The sequence below is a fragment of the Ambystoma mexicanum genome, chromosome 8 (genome assembly GCF_040938575.1).
Source record: "Ambystoma mexicanum isolate Mex_15411 chromosome 8, UKY_AmexF1_1, whole genome shotgun sequence".
Taxonomy (NCBI): domain Eukaryota; kingdom Metazoa; phylum Chordata; class Amphibia; order Caudata; family Ambystomatidae; genus Ambystoma; species Ambystoma mexicanum.
Window position 1 is genome coordinate 387,865,617 of NC_090929.1, and position 18,576 is coordinate 387,884,192.

At 46.3% G+C, this 18,576-nt stretch overlaps 1 protein-coding gene across 6 annotated transcripts in view; it reads right to left on the minus strand.

Annotated features, from left to right (window-relative positions):
• Positions 1 to 18,576, minus strand: part of ZNF618 (zinc finger protein 618) — a 2,057,359-nt gene that overhangs the window by 497,358 nt on the left and 1,541,425 nt on the right. For all 6 annotated transcript variants that reach the window (XM_069609870.1, XM_069609868.1, XM_069609871.1 and 3 more), the window contains one exon: positions 2,005 to 2,049. In XM_069609870.1, coding sequence (XP_069465971.1) covers positions 2,005 to 2,049 — 45 coding nt within the window. The remainder of the gene's footprint in view (positions 1 to 2,004; positions 2,050 to 18,576) is intronic.

Genomic DNA, 18,576 nt, shown 5'->3' on the forward strand with positions numbered 1-18,576 from the left:
TCTCTGTCCTTATAGGTTGCCCCATGCTTTATGTACTGTCCCATGTGTTCTTTCTGCGCCCGGATGCCTGCCGGACTTTTGCCGACAAATAAATAAAATAAATATGTCTGTTCTCCCATCAGTTATTCTCACAATCAGGGCTAACCCACTGTAGTCAGGGGCCTGAGGGAAGCCAGGCCAATATATTTAAAGTGATAAGAGCAATCTATGACTTATTTATTTTAAAATGTTTTTATTGGCATTTATATAACAACGTTATGATCAATCGCTGATCATCACCGTCTTCCCTTTTGTCAATAATTACATACGAAAACATAACACATTAATAAACAAAAACCGTCTTCACATGTTGGGCAGTGGGCCACGTTTGGTGTCCTTCTTTGGCTCCATTTTTTTGGGGGATATGTCGGGCTACAATTTCCACTTTGAAATGGGGGGTGGGTTTCAAAAATAAGCGCAATCTATGACATTGTAAGTATGATGTTTTAGGAAAGCTATCTAGCAGCACATCTACCACAGGGAATTAACATCCCACAAGATGCCCTCGCATGGAAAAATGCCACATTCACTCAACGCAGTTCTCACAGAAATATCAAATGTTGGACCCAGTCCTGCAAATCTCCAGACACAACTGTGGAGTGAATACATAATTAGCTTTAACCAAAGTTCCCATCATTCGTCATATCCACAAAGTCAACTGTAAGGTGGAGATTTCAAAACATGGTGCGTCAGGGTATGCCCAGGACCGCAAGTCCAAAACATTGTGGCCTAGTGAGTACACCCCATTTTATTCCAGGGTTCTTACTACCCAAAATGAGTCTCATAAGTAGTGCCTTAATCTTGGGGGCGTAGCCAGGAAATGGGGAGAAAGCATGTGAACTCATAGCTCCCAATAACGATCAATGTATTTGACACTTATTCTGCTTGGCGAGAGAAAAAGTATCAGATCCGCAACCTGAAACAATGAGGTACCTGTGAGCATGGAAACCGGGATACCGTAGTGACTTTTACACCGACAAAAACAACATTTTTGGACGGGAGCCCAGTCTGTTCCTTAAACCTGTGACTAGCTGCAAGTGTTAGGTACCACTTGTAACAGGGCAAGTAAGCTGGGGGCAGAGCTAAAACAAGTTTTGAAAATGTGCATCAGGGAAGGAAAAGAGGGAAGCAAATTGCTTAGGGAAAAGCTGGCCAATGGCAGGAAGAGGGGAAGCATAAAGGCAGAAACAGGAAGGGTTATACAATAAGCTTCTTGGACACCAAAGTAGGTTTTCATGTACATTTAATTGATTAGGTGTTATGCTTCCATTGTGTTCTGTACATATCACTAGATGTGCCATTCATATAACCACTGGCACCCTTGCCCAGGCTTATTTCCCCTTCAAACTTCAACATTCCATCCCTGGTGACCTCATACTCCAACACTCCACAACCTCTAGGGTCAGAGATTACAGCATACATATATACATTTAAGACTTGCTTGCAGGTTACAACAGAGGAGTGAGTTATCTGGGTGAAGTCAGCAGTGGTGGAGGAGGTAGACCAAGAGACTAGGCAGAGGAAGAAGGAAGCAGGGGTTCATTGGAGGGTTTATTGAACAAGGTGAGGTGTTGGCTAAGAATGAAGAGTGTTGTGCAGAAAGTGTGTGGCGGGTGCTGAAGAGAGGTCCATATAGGGAGTGATTGTGTGTAAAGTGAATAGCACTGAGTGAAAGGGAAGTGGCTATGTAGTGTAGTATTGTGAGGAATATAGTACTGAAAGGAGGGGGTGTAGCTAGAGGAGTGGTGTAGTAGTGGGAGAAAAAGTGTAGTAGTGGGAGGTCGAGTAGAGGAGCGAGTAGTAACATCGAAGGATGGAAGTAAGAGGAAAACTACTTTAAAAATGAAATGCAAGGATAACAAAGCCATAACATCGAATTATTATTGGCGTTTCAAAACACTACGTTTACAATGATATGTTGGATACAAACAGACACCATTACAAACATGTACGAAAACTACTTACTTTGCAGTAATGGGAAAGCATTTGGTACTAAGGGACTTGCAGCTTCTGAAATAAACATGATCAAAAAAAGATAGTTAAATATAAGTTTCTAACCACATACTTTGATTAAGATGCACATACATTGTTTGCAATGTAGGAAACATTTTAAGAAAATAAGTATCTAGAAATGCAAAATAAGATCATCCAGAAGGCAACAAATATTTTAAAGATCAACAAATTAAAGATATACAATGATAACAAGATAACACGTTTCACAGATAAAGCAAGTAGGGCACAGTGAATACATTCTGGAAGAGAATGTCACTTTAGCATATTTAAATACATATTTTCTGCATTTTCCTGCACTTATCCCATACTCACATGCAGAGACGTTTTTATGGGAGGGCAAAACGGGCACTTGCCCAGGGCCTCCACCAAGGTGGGGGCCCCCACAAGGCCTGCTAATCTGAAGAAATAAGATTCCATTGTTCACTAGTCTTAAATAGCACACATCAGGATATTTTATGGGGTGCTGCTGAGACTCTAAACTCATTGCCTTTCTGTTTTGGCAAGTGCATTATGCCTTGAACAATTCAACATGTATTGTTTTCTGCGTTCACTGTGGTATACATAGTTTGTGTGTTCCTTATGGCATAACTCTGTAGCATTCTTTCGTTCCTGTGGGAATTATGTTGATAACACATTTCATTGATTTTATGAGAACAACACTTAGTCAATAAATTACAAACATACACATACTTAAAGCACAGCTCATAAATTTGAGCATTTTATGGGTACTTCTACACATCTCGATCAATTGGCTTATATTATATATACAGATCAAGGTAATCTCACATTTGTCAGTCATCATGTATTACAAATTTGCCTCACTAATTTTCTTCCCATTTTTGCCAAATCTTATGCGCCTTTCCGGGGCAACCTCTAGCGGTGTATACTCTGATCTCCATTGCGATACACGCATCCACATCTGCCACCCACTGCTCATAATGTGGAGTGAGGTTTGTGCCCCACAATTGTGCCACGTTCCTTTTTGCAAGTCCTGAGGCCGTTGAAAGTAATAGTTTTTCAAAACAGGACATCTCAGTGTCCACATCCATCCCCAGTATCAACAATTTTGGATCCATGGGTACTGCTCGGCCAATGACCATTGACAGTCTGTCGCAACATTTCTGCCAAAAAAGTTGAATTTGTGGGCATTCCCACAGGATGTGGTAAAAGGTTCCCCTCTCTTGACGACATCTCAGGCAATTGGGGTCCATTACTTTACCCCACTGATATAGCGCCTCCCTTGTGTAGTATATCCTGTGCAATATTTTGAGTTGGGCAAGTCTGATTCTGGCAGAGAGGGCAGTTTACCTGGGGTACATTAGGGCTTTGGTCATGTCCTCAGGTTGTAATAATTCCATGTCTTTTTCCCACTTGGTTTTTAAACTACAGAGCTCTAGCGTTGCAAATGAGGAGATTGCTTTGTACATTGTGGAGATTATTTTGCCATCAATTCGATCTAGCACAATATTAATTTCAATTGGTGTACAGTCGGGCATATCGGCGAGGTCTCATCAAGTGTGTTGTCAGTGCGTGTGACATTTGCCTGTAGTGGAAGTGATCTGTCAAAAGGTAGGCCAAATCTATTCGCTACGTTCTCAAATAGCACTATTTTACCTTTTTGTATCACATCCCCGATCTTGGCCATTCCAGCTACTTCCCAACTTGCCCATTTTGGAAGCTTGTTGAGCTCAGGTCGATATCTATTCCTCCACAAGGGCTGCACTGGCGTAATCTTCCCCCTCCCAACCTAAGTGTCTGTGTGCTTCCATCCATATCTGTGCTTTGTGAGCTTCTGTTGTGCAAGGAGGTGGGTGTGCTATGGTCTGATAAAGACTCTCCAGTGGGGAGAACCCCTGTCCTACGCGCGTGTCTGCTCGGATGTGTGGGAGTTCAGCATTGTTGTGTAAGATGTTGTTCACAACCGCAATCTGGGAGGCCAGTAATACGTTTGCAGGTGGGGTGTCCAATGCCGCCTTCCCAGATGGAATGTTGCAAGGTGCGTAGGGCAATCCGCGGGCGTCCACCTCCCCATAGTAGTTTCCTAAGTGTCCTGTCTATTTTGTGGAACTCTGTCTTGGATATATGTATTGGTGCATTCTGTAGGATGCATAGAAAACGCAGGAGGGTTAAAATCTTGAACAATGCCGCTCTCCCCAGTAGAGTAAGGGGAAGAACCATCCAATGTCTCACGTCATTCGCAAATCTATCAATGATTGGATCTAGGTTTCTGGGCACATAGTCCCTAAGGTCAGTCGTGACCTGTACGCCAAGGTAGCAGAATTGTTCCGTTTCTACCCGGTACGGGCAGATATCTGGAGCCATGTTGGTTATCCCTTTAATCGGAAATTGTATCGATCTGTTCCAATTTACTCTGAACCCACTAAACAGCCCATGCCTTTCCAATAGTTGTGTAACAACGGGACAGGATTCCGCTGGATTACTTAGATAAATCAACAAGTCATCGGCATAGATTAAATGTGTATTTGGTATGCTGGTTCTGATATACTTCCCTTGATGATGGAGAGAATGAAGCTAGAATTATTCCCATTTTGCATAACACCCTTCCATAATATTTTGTTTTAAAATGGTCATGTTTGGTAAGGTTATTTGTGTACTTTCCAAGTCTGTTTTTTAAATAAAATGAGATTGTTTTAGTTCATGGTAAGAACTGGAAAAGAAAGTGTTGAAATGCAGAAATTGGCACAAATCCCAGCTTCACCCCTTCACCGCTTAACCAATGTGTGATCATGGGCATCTCATTTAACCTTGTATTGCCGCACCTCTCAATATTGCCAGTCCCTAAAGCTTTCAAAATTGTCAGCCCTTACGGGTGATTTCCTTCTCATGGTATGATATTCTAAAAAGCCTTATCCATGGTTTCACTGTGTTACTAGTGAGCATATTTAGATTGCACACCACAGGCATTTGTTCCTTTGATATCTAATTGCAATACTATTTTAAAACCATATCCCACTTCTAATCTAAATCTGTCTGGATAAAGACACCTTCCTGGTAGCTTCTAATCTGCCTCCACTATCCATGCTACGGTATGTGTAGTGTTCTCCTTCTTTCCAATTGGTGGTCTCTATCCAGCATGATCACCTTTGCATTCTGTGGGGCAGCTAATGTGAGTTCTCTGTCTATTATGGGTTACATGTACCTTTTACATATGCTATTGCATTAATACTACATCTACCTTCCTGAATGTTATTGATAAAAAGTATCCTGTATGTACTAGAACAGTAACCTCTTCGTAGACTGAAAATGTCAGTCTTCAAATGCTACTTGTTCATCATTCTGATTAGAGAAAGAATGAAGAGGGCAAGGGGACTTAAAGGGAGTAAACATGGTTATTATGCTGCGAGACAGCATATCAACCTATTGGTTGTGAGCACGACGGGTGGGGGCTGGTGGGCGCGACCAGTATTCTTGATCCCTTAATTTCTTTGGTTTGATGGAGGGGGCCCCAAACATGTCCTTCCCCAGGGACCCAAAAGTGATTAAGATGGCCCTGCTCACATGTTCTCTTAGATGGATTGTTCAAGCCTCAGTTACCTCTGTACATGTATTTAGTCATATGCTTCACTCTCCTATGGAATAGCAGGGCTCTAAACAATGTGATTTGACACTCGTTTGAGGCCCGACATCTCTGCTTTGTCAGTGTACCCCGGTGGTGTATGTAGAACATAAGAGTAAAAAAGTATACATTATTCACTGCAGTGACCACTGCACTCTTAAAACCCTTTCCTCCACTCTTAGACCCCTAACCTCCCTGTCATGGTAGGATAGCTCAGGGGCGACATGCTCGCCTCTGAAGCAAGACGACATGGAGCAAGAGAGGTTCGATCCCTGGATCCGCACTTAGAAACCTCTGGGTATTAAGCGCGTTATAAATAACATATATCATATCATATCATACTTGGGTTATTCCTTCTTCCGGGATGGGACTGGAGCTTGATGTTCAGCAGCAAATTAGATTAATCATTAGAAGTATACCATACCTGTCAATATGGCTGTAACCCAATTGAGATCTTCACTCAAGCATGACTCCAATCCCATCTGTCAACATTTTCATCAAAACAAATAGGTTGGCCTCCTATTAAAGGAGGTGGTAGGTGGGCCTTCTGGAGTAAAGGGAAATATGGACTAAGAGGAAAGTAGCGACTATAGTGAGTAATGGGCCCTTACTCTTACAGTCCACCCCCTCTCCTCTATACTCATGGGATATTGAAATTAACCAAGGAAACAAATGGCTAAATTAAAAGAAAGACCACTGAACATAGAAAAACAAGAAAGGCATTTAGTCAAAAATGTTGCGTAAAAGAGACAATGTGCCTTTGTTATGGATAACTCATGTGGCTGACCTTGCAGATGTCCTCAGGCAGAACAAGTCTCTGATAAGCCCCAGAGAAGTCATTGGCGCTGACCAAATGGGCGTCTAGTACTTTACAAATAGTGACCTTTGACAAAGAGTAACTGTGCAGAATGCAGACCACTCTACCCCTGGCAAAGGTTGCTTTAGCAGACTTTGAACTGAGGACGAACCCCTCCCCAAGAGACCACAGAAGTGTGATATTAGGACCCAACTACTTTTGTATCCTATTGTTTTTATATTTTTCATGAATCTCAATATGTGTGTGTGAACAGTTAGAACATTGCAATCGTCTACTGTTCATTACATTAATGTTGTAGCTGAAGTTAGTGTTGTATCTGTAATTAGATTATTCCATTGAGTGTACATTATTTAATTTCAATTGTATGTTATTAGTGACAAAAAATAGATGCAAATAATTGTAAAACACAACGACATAATGGACCAAAAGTAGCATCACTTCCGTTACAAGTCACCTCTCTTTTCCTTTACAAGTGAATCATACTTTTGAATACAGGACATTCATTTTGCGTAAATATAACCAGTTTATTATCATGGAGCACTCAGTCATTTCGATCCTCTTTGTTGTGCATGACAATATATCAATATGCTGCCGTTTTAACATCTAACATGCCAGATTTTGGGTTCCATCTTTTTTAAGAATGTATGGTCTAGTCTGACTGGAAATGATGTCACCTACCTGACAGTGAGAACTGTTGCCTTATTAGAAGAATGCTTGGGGGTTATGCCTTTTTGATGTTTTGCAGTAATGGTTGGAACTATGTAGTTATGTAGCTCTGATATATTAACTTGATACTTTGATCATTGGAAGTTATACTGTTTTTAAAACAACTGTGATTATTTTGGATGTACCTGTTGATTTGTGCAGGTTTTTACAACATCCACAAAGAAGAATGGTAGATAATTATGACTTTGTTCATTGAAGCATTCAGGTAAAATTCAATCTACATAAAGAATGATTGTAACATTAGATAACTATTGTGACGAATTTTCGATGAATCTTATATCAGTGGGTTATTTTTTACAGAAAACTTTACCTTTGTAGGGTTGTTAACTACTTTAAGTTTTTATCGACATTTTTAGAGAAAACAGATGACGTATGGATTCTAACTTCAAAATCTGATAGTTGGATATATTCAATTTCCGGTTTGTTTTTGAGTTGAGATAATTAGGTATTTTTTTGGTATAGTATACTTTAAGTTTTATTGTTTTCTATATTAGCTTTTTTCTTAAATCTGTTTAGGAAATACAGAAGTTCTTTTTGCTCCTGAAGACAGGAACAAAACGAAACGCTTAGAGCTCAGTAAAGAACTTCAACAATTAATAGGTTATCTGCTTGCATTACTGCTTGGACTACAACATTATAGAGAATATGAAAAAGAAATCTGCAATTGCTAATCTACTAACATTATGATTTAATTGAAGTTATTTCAGACACATTCATTTACCTTTGTCTCTTAAATAAATTGTCTCTATACCATACGAGATTTACAATTGTAATGTTTTGAATTTATGATCGAATAATATTAATATTTTACGTTTGTATCCCTTGGGTTACACAGAGTGTAACTGGGCTCCTCATATGTTTTTTTCATTCAGAAAATTAGAGTTATAATGGCTGCTTAAGTAGCCTTTGAATGGATAAAGAGCCCCCTAGAGACCACAAAAAGTGATTTAAGGACCTAGCTACTTTGCAGAATTCCATCTTAGAGCCCTTCTAACAGAGAGTGGGGAGACTCCTTTCAGCCTCCTACATAGAATTTGGAAAGAAAACAGTAATCTGACCTCCTGATTCAAGTAAATGCCTGAGAACACCTTAGGGAGAATGTTTGGGTGGGAACAACATTATCTTTGTGAAAAATGAAAAAGGAGGATTGCGTACACAAAGACTGAAGCTTGTTAATTCTGCATGCAGAAGTGACAGTACCCCAAAATGCTTTCTTTCAAGCCACATACTTGGTATCTATTGAGAAGATAGGTTCGAGGGGCTAAAGCGTTAGAGCTGAAAGGCCAAACTCTTAAGGGTGAGGAGCAGAATAAAACTGCAGTCAGAAATGGGTGAAGTGCCTTTTGGTAATTGGGTTAGGCAGGGAGAACAGATCAGACTTTTAAAGTGTAATCTGTCACCAGGGTGATCGAAGACCAAGGCTGGCAGAATGGAGCACATCAAAGGAGGCTGACATGGGACATTCACAGTTGGAGGTCTTGGCAGATATGGGGAGTAGTGGAGTATTCATAGGATCCCTCATGTCCCCCTTAAACTCAGCAGTGTGTAAGAAGGTCATTATTTTAGAGGAACAATATATTTATATGTATAAACTCCATGAAATACATGTTCTCCAACAATGTGGAATGAATGAGTTACATACTAGCAGAAACACAATCAATATATACATACAATCATATCAAAGAACAAGTTACTTTCTTACCTGGTAACGTTCTTTCGATAGGATGGTCCGACGACGTATTCCATATCTATGACAGGTAATGTCCACAGCTGTGCTGCTTCGGAAAATCTTTGGCGTCTGCGTCCTGCGTCGATGACGTCGATGCGCCGTCCCCGAGGACCTCCTCCGATGGCCGACGTCACCCGATGTGATAAGTAGGACGCACGACGCCCATAGCCTCAGTTATAGTTTTTTCCCAGAATGTGTGCCACCAGTTTTCTGCCAGTCAGACACGCAAGGCCTTGCGGAACGCAAGCTGCAATCGCAAAAGAAATTCTGCAGCGGGGAAGGCAGGGAGGGAGCGATATGGAATACGTCGTTGGACCATCCCATCGAAAGAACGTTAACGGGTAAGAAAGTAACTTGTTCTTTGAGGGGATTGGGTCCTCCGACGTATTCCATATCTATGACAGACTCCCAAAGCAGTACCAAGCAAGGAGGTGGGAAAGAATTTAGAATACAAATTTAGCATGCCCAATCAAATTGCGGAATAGAGAACTGCCTTGCCAAAGGCCAGATCTTGCCCTCTGATGGAATCGAGGGAGTAGTGACGTACAAAAGTATGTACTGAAGCCCAGGTGGCTACATCACAGATGTGACGAATAGGAACTCCCCTCTGCAGGGCAGTAGACGCAGCCACTCCCCTGGTAAAATGGGCCCGCAAGCCAGCCGGAGGATCCTTACCCGCCAAGCGGTAACACTCAGACGCTCTCCTAGGATCAAGCCTATGGAGCCTCTCCTCTTCCTTACCAGGATGTGGAGGAGGATAGAAGCTGGAAGAACAACCTTCTGGCTCAAATTAAATTCCGAAACCACCTTCGGAAGAAAAGAAGGACGAACTCTAAGGACAACCCTGTCCTTATGAAACACAGTGAAGGGTGGCTTAACTGAAAGTGCCTGTAACTCACTCACTCTGCGAGCGGAAGTAACCGCAACCAAAAACACAGTTTTCAGAGTTAACAGCCTCAAAGGGCAAGAATGTAAAGGCTCACACGGAGCACCCATAAGAAACTTAAGAACAAGGTTCAATTCCCAACCTGGCACCAGAAAAAGGTGACGGAGGGAACACATTAGTGAGTCCTTTCAAAAACTGCGAAATTGAAGGAATCTTAAAATAGGAACACTCTTCAGACGAGCGCTTAAATATGGACAGCGCCGCCAGGTAACCTTTAATGGTCCCCACTTGCAAGCCCCTGTGGGCCAAAGAAAGCAAAAAAGACAGAACCATGGGAATGTCACATTCAAAAGGATCCACATTCTGAACTCTGCACCAGTCGCAGAACTTTCTCCAACGGTACAGAGACTTTGTTGCCGGCCGCCTGGCCGAGATCAACACCTCCATCACGTCTTCCGGGAGGTCCCAATCCTTAATACCTCGACCTTTCAGAAGCCAAGCGTGAAGGTTGAGGGATCTGACCTCTGGACCTGACCCCCCCCCCGTGAGAGCAGATCGTCTCGGTAGGGAAGACGACGTGGAGGGCAGATGGACAAGTCTAGACGGTCCGGGTACCACGTCCTCCGGGCCCACGCCAGAGCAATGAGGATCATCGGGAACCAAACCTCCGTAACCTCCGCAGTACTTGCGGGATGACGGGGACTGGAGGAAACGCGTACAGCAGTGGGAATGACCACTCCACCACGAACGGGTCTCCTAAGGTTCCTTTTGGAGGGAATTCCCGTGAGCAAAACCTTTCGCACTTCCGGTTGACACTGGAGGCGAAGAGATCCACTTGAGGGGTCCCCCAAAGGGCGAAGATCTCCAGGAGAATCTCCTGAGCCAGCTCCCACTCGTGAGAGATCGTGCTCTGCCTGCTCAGAGCGTCCGCCGTCTCGTTGTCGTCTCCGGGCAGATGAACCGCCGATTTCGAAACTTCCTGCTGGATGGCCCAGAACTCGAGCTGCATCGCCACCCTGCACAGCGGAAGTGACCCTGCCCACCCCCTTTTTGTTGAGGTAGTGCATGGCCACCGTGTTGTCCGTTAGAATCAGGACACTCTTTCCACGCACAGTCGGCAGAAAAGCCTTCAGGGCTAGCCTGACGGCCCTCAGCTCCAACAGATTGATATGGAGTCTGGACTCCGACGGAGACCAACGACCGCTGACTGTCAACTCGTTGGCATGAGCTCCCCATCCCGTGAGGGATACGTCCGTCAGGATCGTCACCTCCGGCCAGGGCAGCCAAAATGGGGCCCCCTTCATCAGATTGACCTCGACGGCCCACCACAGAAGGTCCCGGGCTACCGAGGGCGGCACCTGAACAGGGTCCGACAGCCTGCCGGAGGACTGAGACCACTGGAGCTTGAGTGCCCACTGCAAAGATCTCATCCGCAGACGAGCCTCTGGCACCAGAAGAATGCAGGATGCCATGAGGCCGAGCAGTCTCAAGAACTCGGACGCTGGGAGATCCTGGGCAAATTGAAACTTGTACACCATCTGCTGAATGTGAAGAGCCCTCACCTGAGGAGGAAAACACTGCCCCAGGGACGTGTAGAGCACTGCTCCGATGTACTGGAGCCGCTGCGTTGGTGTCAAGTGGGACTTCTTTAAATTGAGGGAGAAGCCCAGCCTGTGAAGGGAGTGGCAGGTGACGGACAGATGATCCAGGACTTGCTCGGGAGAGCACCCGAGAAAGAGTCACCATCTTGAACTTGTCCTTCCTGAGGAGTTTGTTCAAACCGCGCAAGTCCATGATGGGTCTCAATCCCCCTTCTTTCTTTGAAATCGAAAAATAAGGGCAATACCATCCCTTGTTCCTCTCCGCTACAGGCACCAGTTCTATGGCGCCTTTCTCCAGCAGGGCTTGAATTTCCTGCGCAAGGAGCGGATCCGGACACTTCAAAGAGAGGTTCCCTGGTGGATTATCGTGAGGCCTCTGCCGAAAAGGAAGACAGTAGCCGTGGGTTATGATCTCCAGAACCCACACATCCGAAGTAATGGCACGCCACTCTACAAGATGCTGCGCCAGCCTTCCCCCAACCGGCGAACCATGGGACCTGGCCTCATGACTGAGTGGTAGCGGCTGCGGCGTTGCCTGAGGGCAAAGAGGCAACTGCCCGAGCGGCCTTGGCACCTCGAGTACCTTTGTTTCCACCTCTGACACTCTTACGATGGCCTCTTTGACAGCTAGCTCCCCTCGCTTTACTGAAGGACGAGTAATAGCGAAAGGAACCTCCCCTCCATTGCTGTCCACTAGGACGAAAAGGCGGAGGTTGGCGAACTGCAGCGCCCAACGACTTCGCTGCAGCTTTGGGGGTCTGCAACCTCTCAAGGCTCTCGTCAGCCTTGCTGCCAAAAAGATGTTCACCGTCAAAGGGCATGTTGAGGAGCCGGGACTGCACATCAGGAGCGAACCCAGACTTCCGCAACCACGCAAACCTGCGCAATACGGTGCTCGCCGCCATGGACCGGCTGACACAATCTGCCAAGTCCAAACCCAACTGAACGGCCTCACGCATGGCATCCTTGCCATCCTGAACCATAGCAAGGAAACCATGCCGTTCGTCCCCTTCGGGAATATGTTCAGCCGCTAATGCTACACAGTCCCAAAGAGTGTGTGTGAAACGAGACAAAGCACATATGGAGTTGGCCGCCTGAAGCGCCATACCCCCCGAAGAAAACACTTTATTCGCCCAGCCGTCAAAACGTTTGTCGTCCCTATCCGGAGGGATGGTAGGATACGACGCCTACTTTGCCAGGGCCGTAGCCGCCTGCACCACCAAACTCTCCGGAGTGGGGTGCCTGGACAAGTAGCAGGGGTCGCTAATGGCTGGACGGTATTTTCGCAACAAAGACTTGCCCACTGCCGGGAGACTCTCCGGAGCAGTCCAAGCCGCCGCCACCCTTCTCTGCAGAGCCATATGAAATGGCAAAACCGGGTCAGTGGGGGGACCGAGATCCAGGATGTCCGTGAGATCATCCTGAACGAACTCCCCTGGGGGAGCTGACCAACCCAAGTACTCGGTGACCTGAGACATAAGGCGCCGATATGAAGAATCGGCATGAGTGCCAGGCTCCGGCCTACAAAACTCCACCTCCGGAGAGGTGTCCAGTCCACTGGCATCATGCAGTGACTGTCTCAGGTCATTAAACTGGCTATGGCCCGAGATAAGCTCATCTGGACCCGGAACCAAGCCGTCATCAGAGCCTTCATCACCCTCTGAAAGGTATTCCAGGCGGGGAGAAGACCTCTGGGGATCAAAGCAGTGCCTGACCTTAGCCAGAGCCTTTCTAGGGGCAAACCCCGTGCCACGGGGCCCCTCCGACACCACCGCCTCGAAAGGCATCGAGGGCGCCGAACGAGTCGGCGCCGGTGTCGACAGAAAAGGCGTCGACGTCGAGCAAATCGGCGTCGACGTCAGCTGCAGCGCCGCCAGCATCGGCAGCGTCGACACAGGCCTCGAAGCCGGAGCTCTGAGCGTGTCTCTCGACGACCTAGGCGCCAACGGCATCGATGACCCCCTCGGAGGCGGAGCCTCGAGAGAAATCGTCGACGACCTCGGCACCACAGGCGTCGAAACGTCTTCTTCGAAGACGGCACAGGATCACGTGGTCTCGAGCGCGTCGAGGAGCGGGACCTGGAACGGACATGGCAAGAACGGCTACCCTTGTCCGAGCGGGACCTCTCCCGTGAGCCGTGCCGACCACCCGAGCCCGAAGGCGTACGAGCGGTGTCTCTCGACCGGTGCCGACCGACCCCACTCGGAGGCGCAGACGGACCGGTGCCCTGCGATTCAAGAATCGCTAGCATCTGCTTCCCGAAGGAAGCCCATTCCTCCGGTGTCGCTTGCATGGAGGGATAAGCGACCCGCCGACGGGCGGAGTCCTCGGAAGAGGACGGGGAAGGCGACCTATGCCGGCGCTTCCGGGAATGCCTCGAAGAGGCAGAGGAGTGGCGAGACCGACTCCTGGAAGGAGACCCACTGGACTTCCGACGATGACGCGGAGAGTCGCCCCTCAAGTCATCCGTCGAAAGCCACGCAGACCTCGACTTCCGGGGCTTAGACACCCAGCCTACCAACAGCTTCTTCTTGCGTTCCCGCAAGGCCTTTGCCGTGAGCGACTGGCAGTCGACACAGTCGTCCATATCGTGGGCTTCCCCGAGGCACCAGAGGCAGGCGTCGTGCGAGTCCGTAACCGACATCTTGGACCCACAGTCCCCGCATTTCTTGAAGCCCGGACGCGGGGTTGAAGGCGAAGTAGACATCACCACGAACAAGTCTTCACAAAAAACCGAACAGGTTCAACGAACCGAGAATCGAAAACAGCAAACTCCAACGAGTCGAGGCGTACCGAGATTCACGAAGCGAATACGTTCGCGGAAAAAAACGGAACTGAGGCTGTGGGCATCGTGCGTCCTACTTATCACATCGGGTGACGTCAGCCGTCGGAGGTCGTCCTCGGGGACGGCGCATCGACGCAGATGCCAAAGATTTTCCAAAGCAGCACAGCTGTGGACATTACCTGTCATAGATATGGAATACGTCGGAGGACCCAATCCCCTCGAAAATGGCAATACATATACAATGAAAAACATATATAAAATGTTAATGTTAAAGAACATTTATACCGTGCACTTTCACCACCGGAGTGGTCCCCTGGCGCTCAGGCGGATCTGAAAGGCAAGAGGGCAAGATGGGTTAGTAGGTGATAGTGGGAAAAGGTGGAGCAAGAGTTGTGTTGTCCTGTGGACCGATTCAGTTCGGTTAGCACCGTTTCCTCAGCATAGGTGCGATTTACCGATCGGTAGACTCCCATGTGCTTTGTTGTTGCAGTGTAGTGAAGTGCATGAGGATTGCTGTGCAAAAATGTGGTTGTGTTTATTTAGCATTAGAGAGGTGAATGCAGATAGTTGAGGTTTTAGCGGCTGGGCTAGTGTGGCTTTTCTTACCTCGTTGCTTCCGACATCTGTGTTTGGTGTCTCTGTCCGTGCTATGTACTGCAGTGTTTCGTGGTGGGTCACTCGCCGGATTCTGCGCATAGAGGTGGCATGACTCTTTAACTGTCTAGTGGGGTCTGTGGGCAGGAAGGTGGTGAAGGCCTTCCCCCACCACTCGGTGGAGATGGGTATGGTTGTAGGGTTTTCTCTTAGTTTGTCAGGGGGGTGTGCCTACCATCGCCTCCCTGATTCCTTAGGACGGGGTCCCCTCCCTTTAAAATCCAAGCACTCTATGGCTTTCTGGGGTGCCAGTTAACGGTTGATGCTTCCTCGTCTGCAGCTACGGTGCTTGTCCTTTAGGTGATGCTTAACATAGGGGTTTGGCTTGGGGGTGGCTATGTCCTGGGCTCCATCCCTCCCCTGCTTCTTCATTCCCTGTACACTTGTTCCATTACAGTCTTTGTTTTTCTAGTAATTTCCGTCTGGTTCTGAGATGAAGAGCCAGGTTTTAAGTAATTTTCTTAATGCTAGGTGATCCTTCATAATGCGTATTTCTTTGAAGAGCATGTTCCAAGTTTTTGCTGCCAGATGGTAGAATGATGATTCCCACATTTTTTCTGTGCATATGGTTTTAATTCCAGGCAGATGTTGCTTGACCAGAGTATTCTTGTTGGTAGGTAGATGATTATTTTCCTTTGTAGGAATTCTGCTCCTTGGTCATGGATTGCTCTGTGCGTTATGCACATCGTTTTGAATGTGATTCGTTGTTTGATTAGCAGCCAGTGTAACATTTTAGCGCTGGTAGGTAGGTTGAAATCCCCCATGGAGAAAGAGTAGATGTAACACAGGAGGATAGTGAGAAGTCCTGAGTAAACAGGTCAGCATTCCCGTGTGGATGATAAAATCACAAATAGTTGGCATGGCCAACTATTCCCATGGGAGAGGGAGCAAACAACGGGCCGATTACGGCGGCACGTTGTTTGCTCCCTCTTCCCCTCGCGGGACCTGGTAAGGATGCCTGGTTTGACCAGGCGTTACTTACCGGGTCCCGCGAGGGGAGCTTGTAATGAGGCGGAACGGGTTTAACGGGTCCAACCTCCTTTAGCGGAGCCCGTTAACCCGTTACGCCTCAGTCGTAATGAGGCCCTTAGACTTGATAAACGAAAGACCCACACAGGTAAATTCTAAAAGTAACAAGGATATATTACAATACTACACTAAGGCACACATTAAATATTTGAAGGTTTAATATAAATATGGTAGCAGATACACAACTCAGTTGGGTAACCCACTATGGGTCTCATTACTTTAGATTCAAAAGCAAAGCACATATCAATACACAGGCCTCATAATAATAAAGGCACCCAGCACCATATACTGCAACTTCAGATGTCCATCCCTGGACTGTGTGCCAAGTTCCTTGGTCTTTTAGCTGTCCCAAAAGGTTCCTAAGGCTAGAGGAGTAGTCAGTAGGGCAAGTGCAAGTAAAGTGCTGAATTTCAGTTAGGGCTGGGAAAATGCAACCATGCGTAATAGTGACTTCAGGGTCTTAAGTAGATTTCTAGCAAACGAAGGAGCAGCTAGCATGCCTGGAGTTTTAGTTCGGACCTGAGCAGGATTTTACATCCAATGCAAACCCAATGGGGGGGAAGGGTGCTTCAAGAAATAAGGTCTCTTGATCAGACGAGCGCTTAGAAAGTTCAAAGTGGTCCCAGGTGACAATAACTTGCTGGTGCAGTCGACATGCAGGGTTATCATCTAAGGGTACGAAGGCGTTCATACTCAATAGTCTTTAGGTTCTTCTGGATACCTCAAACTTTAGGGAGGGAGAGAGAGCCCATCTTAACAGATGAATTTCTTGCATGATCCCTAGACCGAGTCAGGAGGTACTCTGCAGTTGAACTTCGGTATTACAGCAGGCTGGTATACTGGTGGAGGGCAGCACAGCAGATTTCCACAGTCCAAGCAGAGTCTTGAGGACACCCACAAAGAGCTTTAGGCATTGGGCCAACCGGAGGTATTTTCAATGATGAACAGCTGGATGCAGCCCTTACTACAGAGAAAATGTAAATATCTACACTCGACCAACTGAAAACTGGTGGCGTACCTGAAGCAAGACAGAGGACTGGTTGATCCCACCAGTCTTAAGGAGGAAGGCGCCTCGCAGAGGTTTTACCTGTCGATATCAAGGTATAGGTTTGCAACGTGGTGGTATTGGCTGAGCCAATGCTGGTTTCTGCAGACTTTGGATCTCTTCAGCACCATTGGTCGACTTGGTTCCTGGTTTCAGCTGATCTCATATTCACAATGGGCTTGAAAATGATGCAGAAACTATCCAGAAACAGATGCCAAGCATCTATAATTTGAGAATGTAAAAATGCACATTGGTCTGGCAGACTAGCTGTTATTGTCACTCCCTGTTGCATGAGCAGCACATGGACCCATTGTTTTTACATCACTACCAAGGAAGGACTTTAAATTACGACATACTGTACAAATGCTCATGCCATTTCTATTATTATTATATTATGGCATTTATTGAGCGCGGATGTAGCTTCGAGAAGTACAGAGTGCTTTACAAGGTATACAACAATGTCATTATTAATTCTCTGTCCATGTGGCCTTAGGTGGTGTCACGAGCTAAGGATTGAAAGCGGTTTAGAGGGTTGTGGGATATCACCACATGAGGACTTTGCGTGTCTCACTAAAAGGTTGTCTTTGTGAATCACCATCACTGCAGGAGTCTAGTAACATCAACGATTGCTGATGTGGAACCTTGCATGCCCCCTCACCAATATGCCCCTCACACCACAAATAATAATAATGGCACACATTCAAGCCTCAGCCCAGCAGCAATACCAGATCAAATCTGCCATGACGGACATTTGACCAATAACTAACTACAATGGGACACAAATCGCAGATTAGAGAAGATATAGGTCTGACTTTGCATAAGGTATGGTACATGTACCCGAAAGCAACTGGTATTGTGTCAAAATCAGGAGCAACAGAGAATTGCCGATTTTAAACCAACCGTTGAAAGTAAGGGGTGTAGCTAGAAGACCAGCAATGTACAGTCAGCCAAGAAAAAAATAGAAGACCCAACAGAGGCTTGTGCATACCTTTTTATCTTAAATAATATTCTTATAAAAGACCTGCAGAGGAAGTTGAGGTTAAGGTCCCTTTTAATAACATTCGTACTTGTTATGTCAGTGGCGTCACAAATTGAGAATAGACCTTAACAAAGCCCGCCCCACCCCACCCCACCCTGGGTACCGTCATAGTGAGTCCAGTATCTCTCCTGTCAGTTTGCCTCGAATCCTGCACACTGTGTTGAGCTCTGGTGAGAGGTGGAACGAAGGAACAACTCTTCGGTCTGTCACAAATGCTGAAGCCCAGTACACAGCGATGGGAGACTACACCTGCACTCTTTATCAGCTTTCACAACCCAAGCAAAGCCGCTCTGATAAAGACCCAGCCTTCCATGTGTCACTCGAGCTGAGCTCTTTCAACGAGTGCTCAGTGCTGCTAAAGTGCCCTATTAGCACGTCCTGAGGCCCATAAAAAATCCACACATTTAGGTGCCTGCTGGCTTGTTGGATAGATGTCCAGCAACCGGGCTACTGGATCCTGGCTGCTGCTCTCGACTCTCAACATATGTTTACACTTCATAACTACTAAACACAAACAGAAAACAAAATGCAATTCTCACTTTTACACCTGCTTGCTCTTGATATCCTCTGACTCCCCGCCTCATGAGAGCCCTGGTATGTGCCAGGTATACCTGATTGTGGTGTCCCTTCAACATG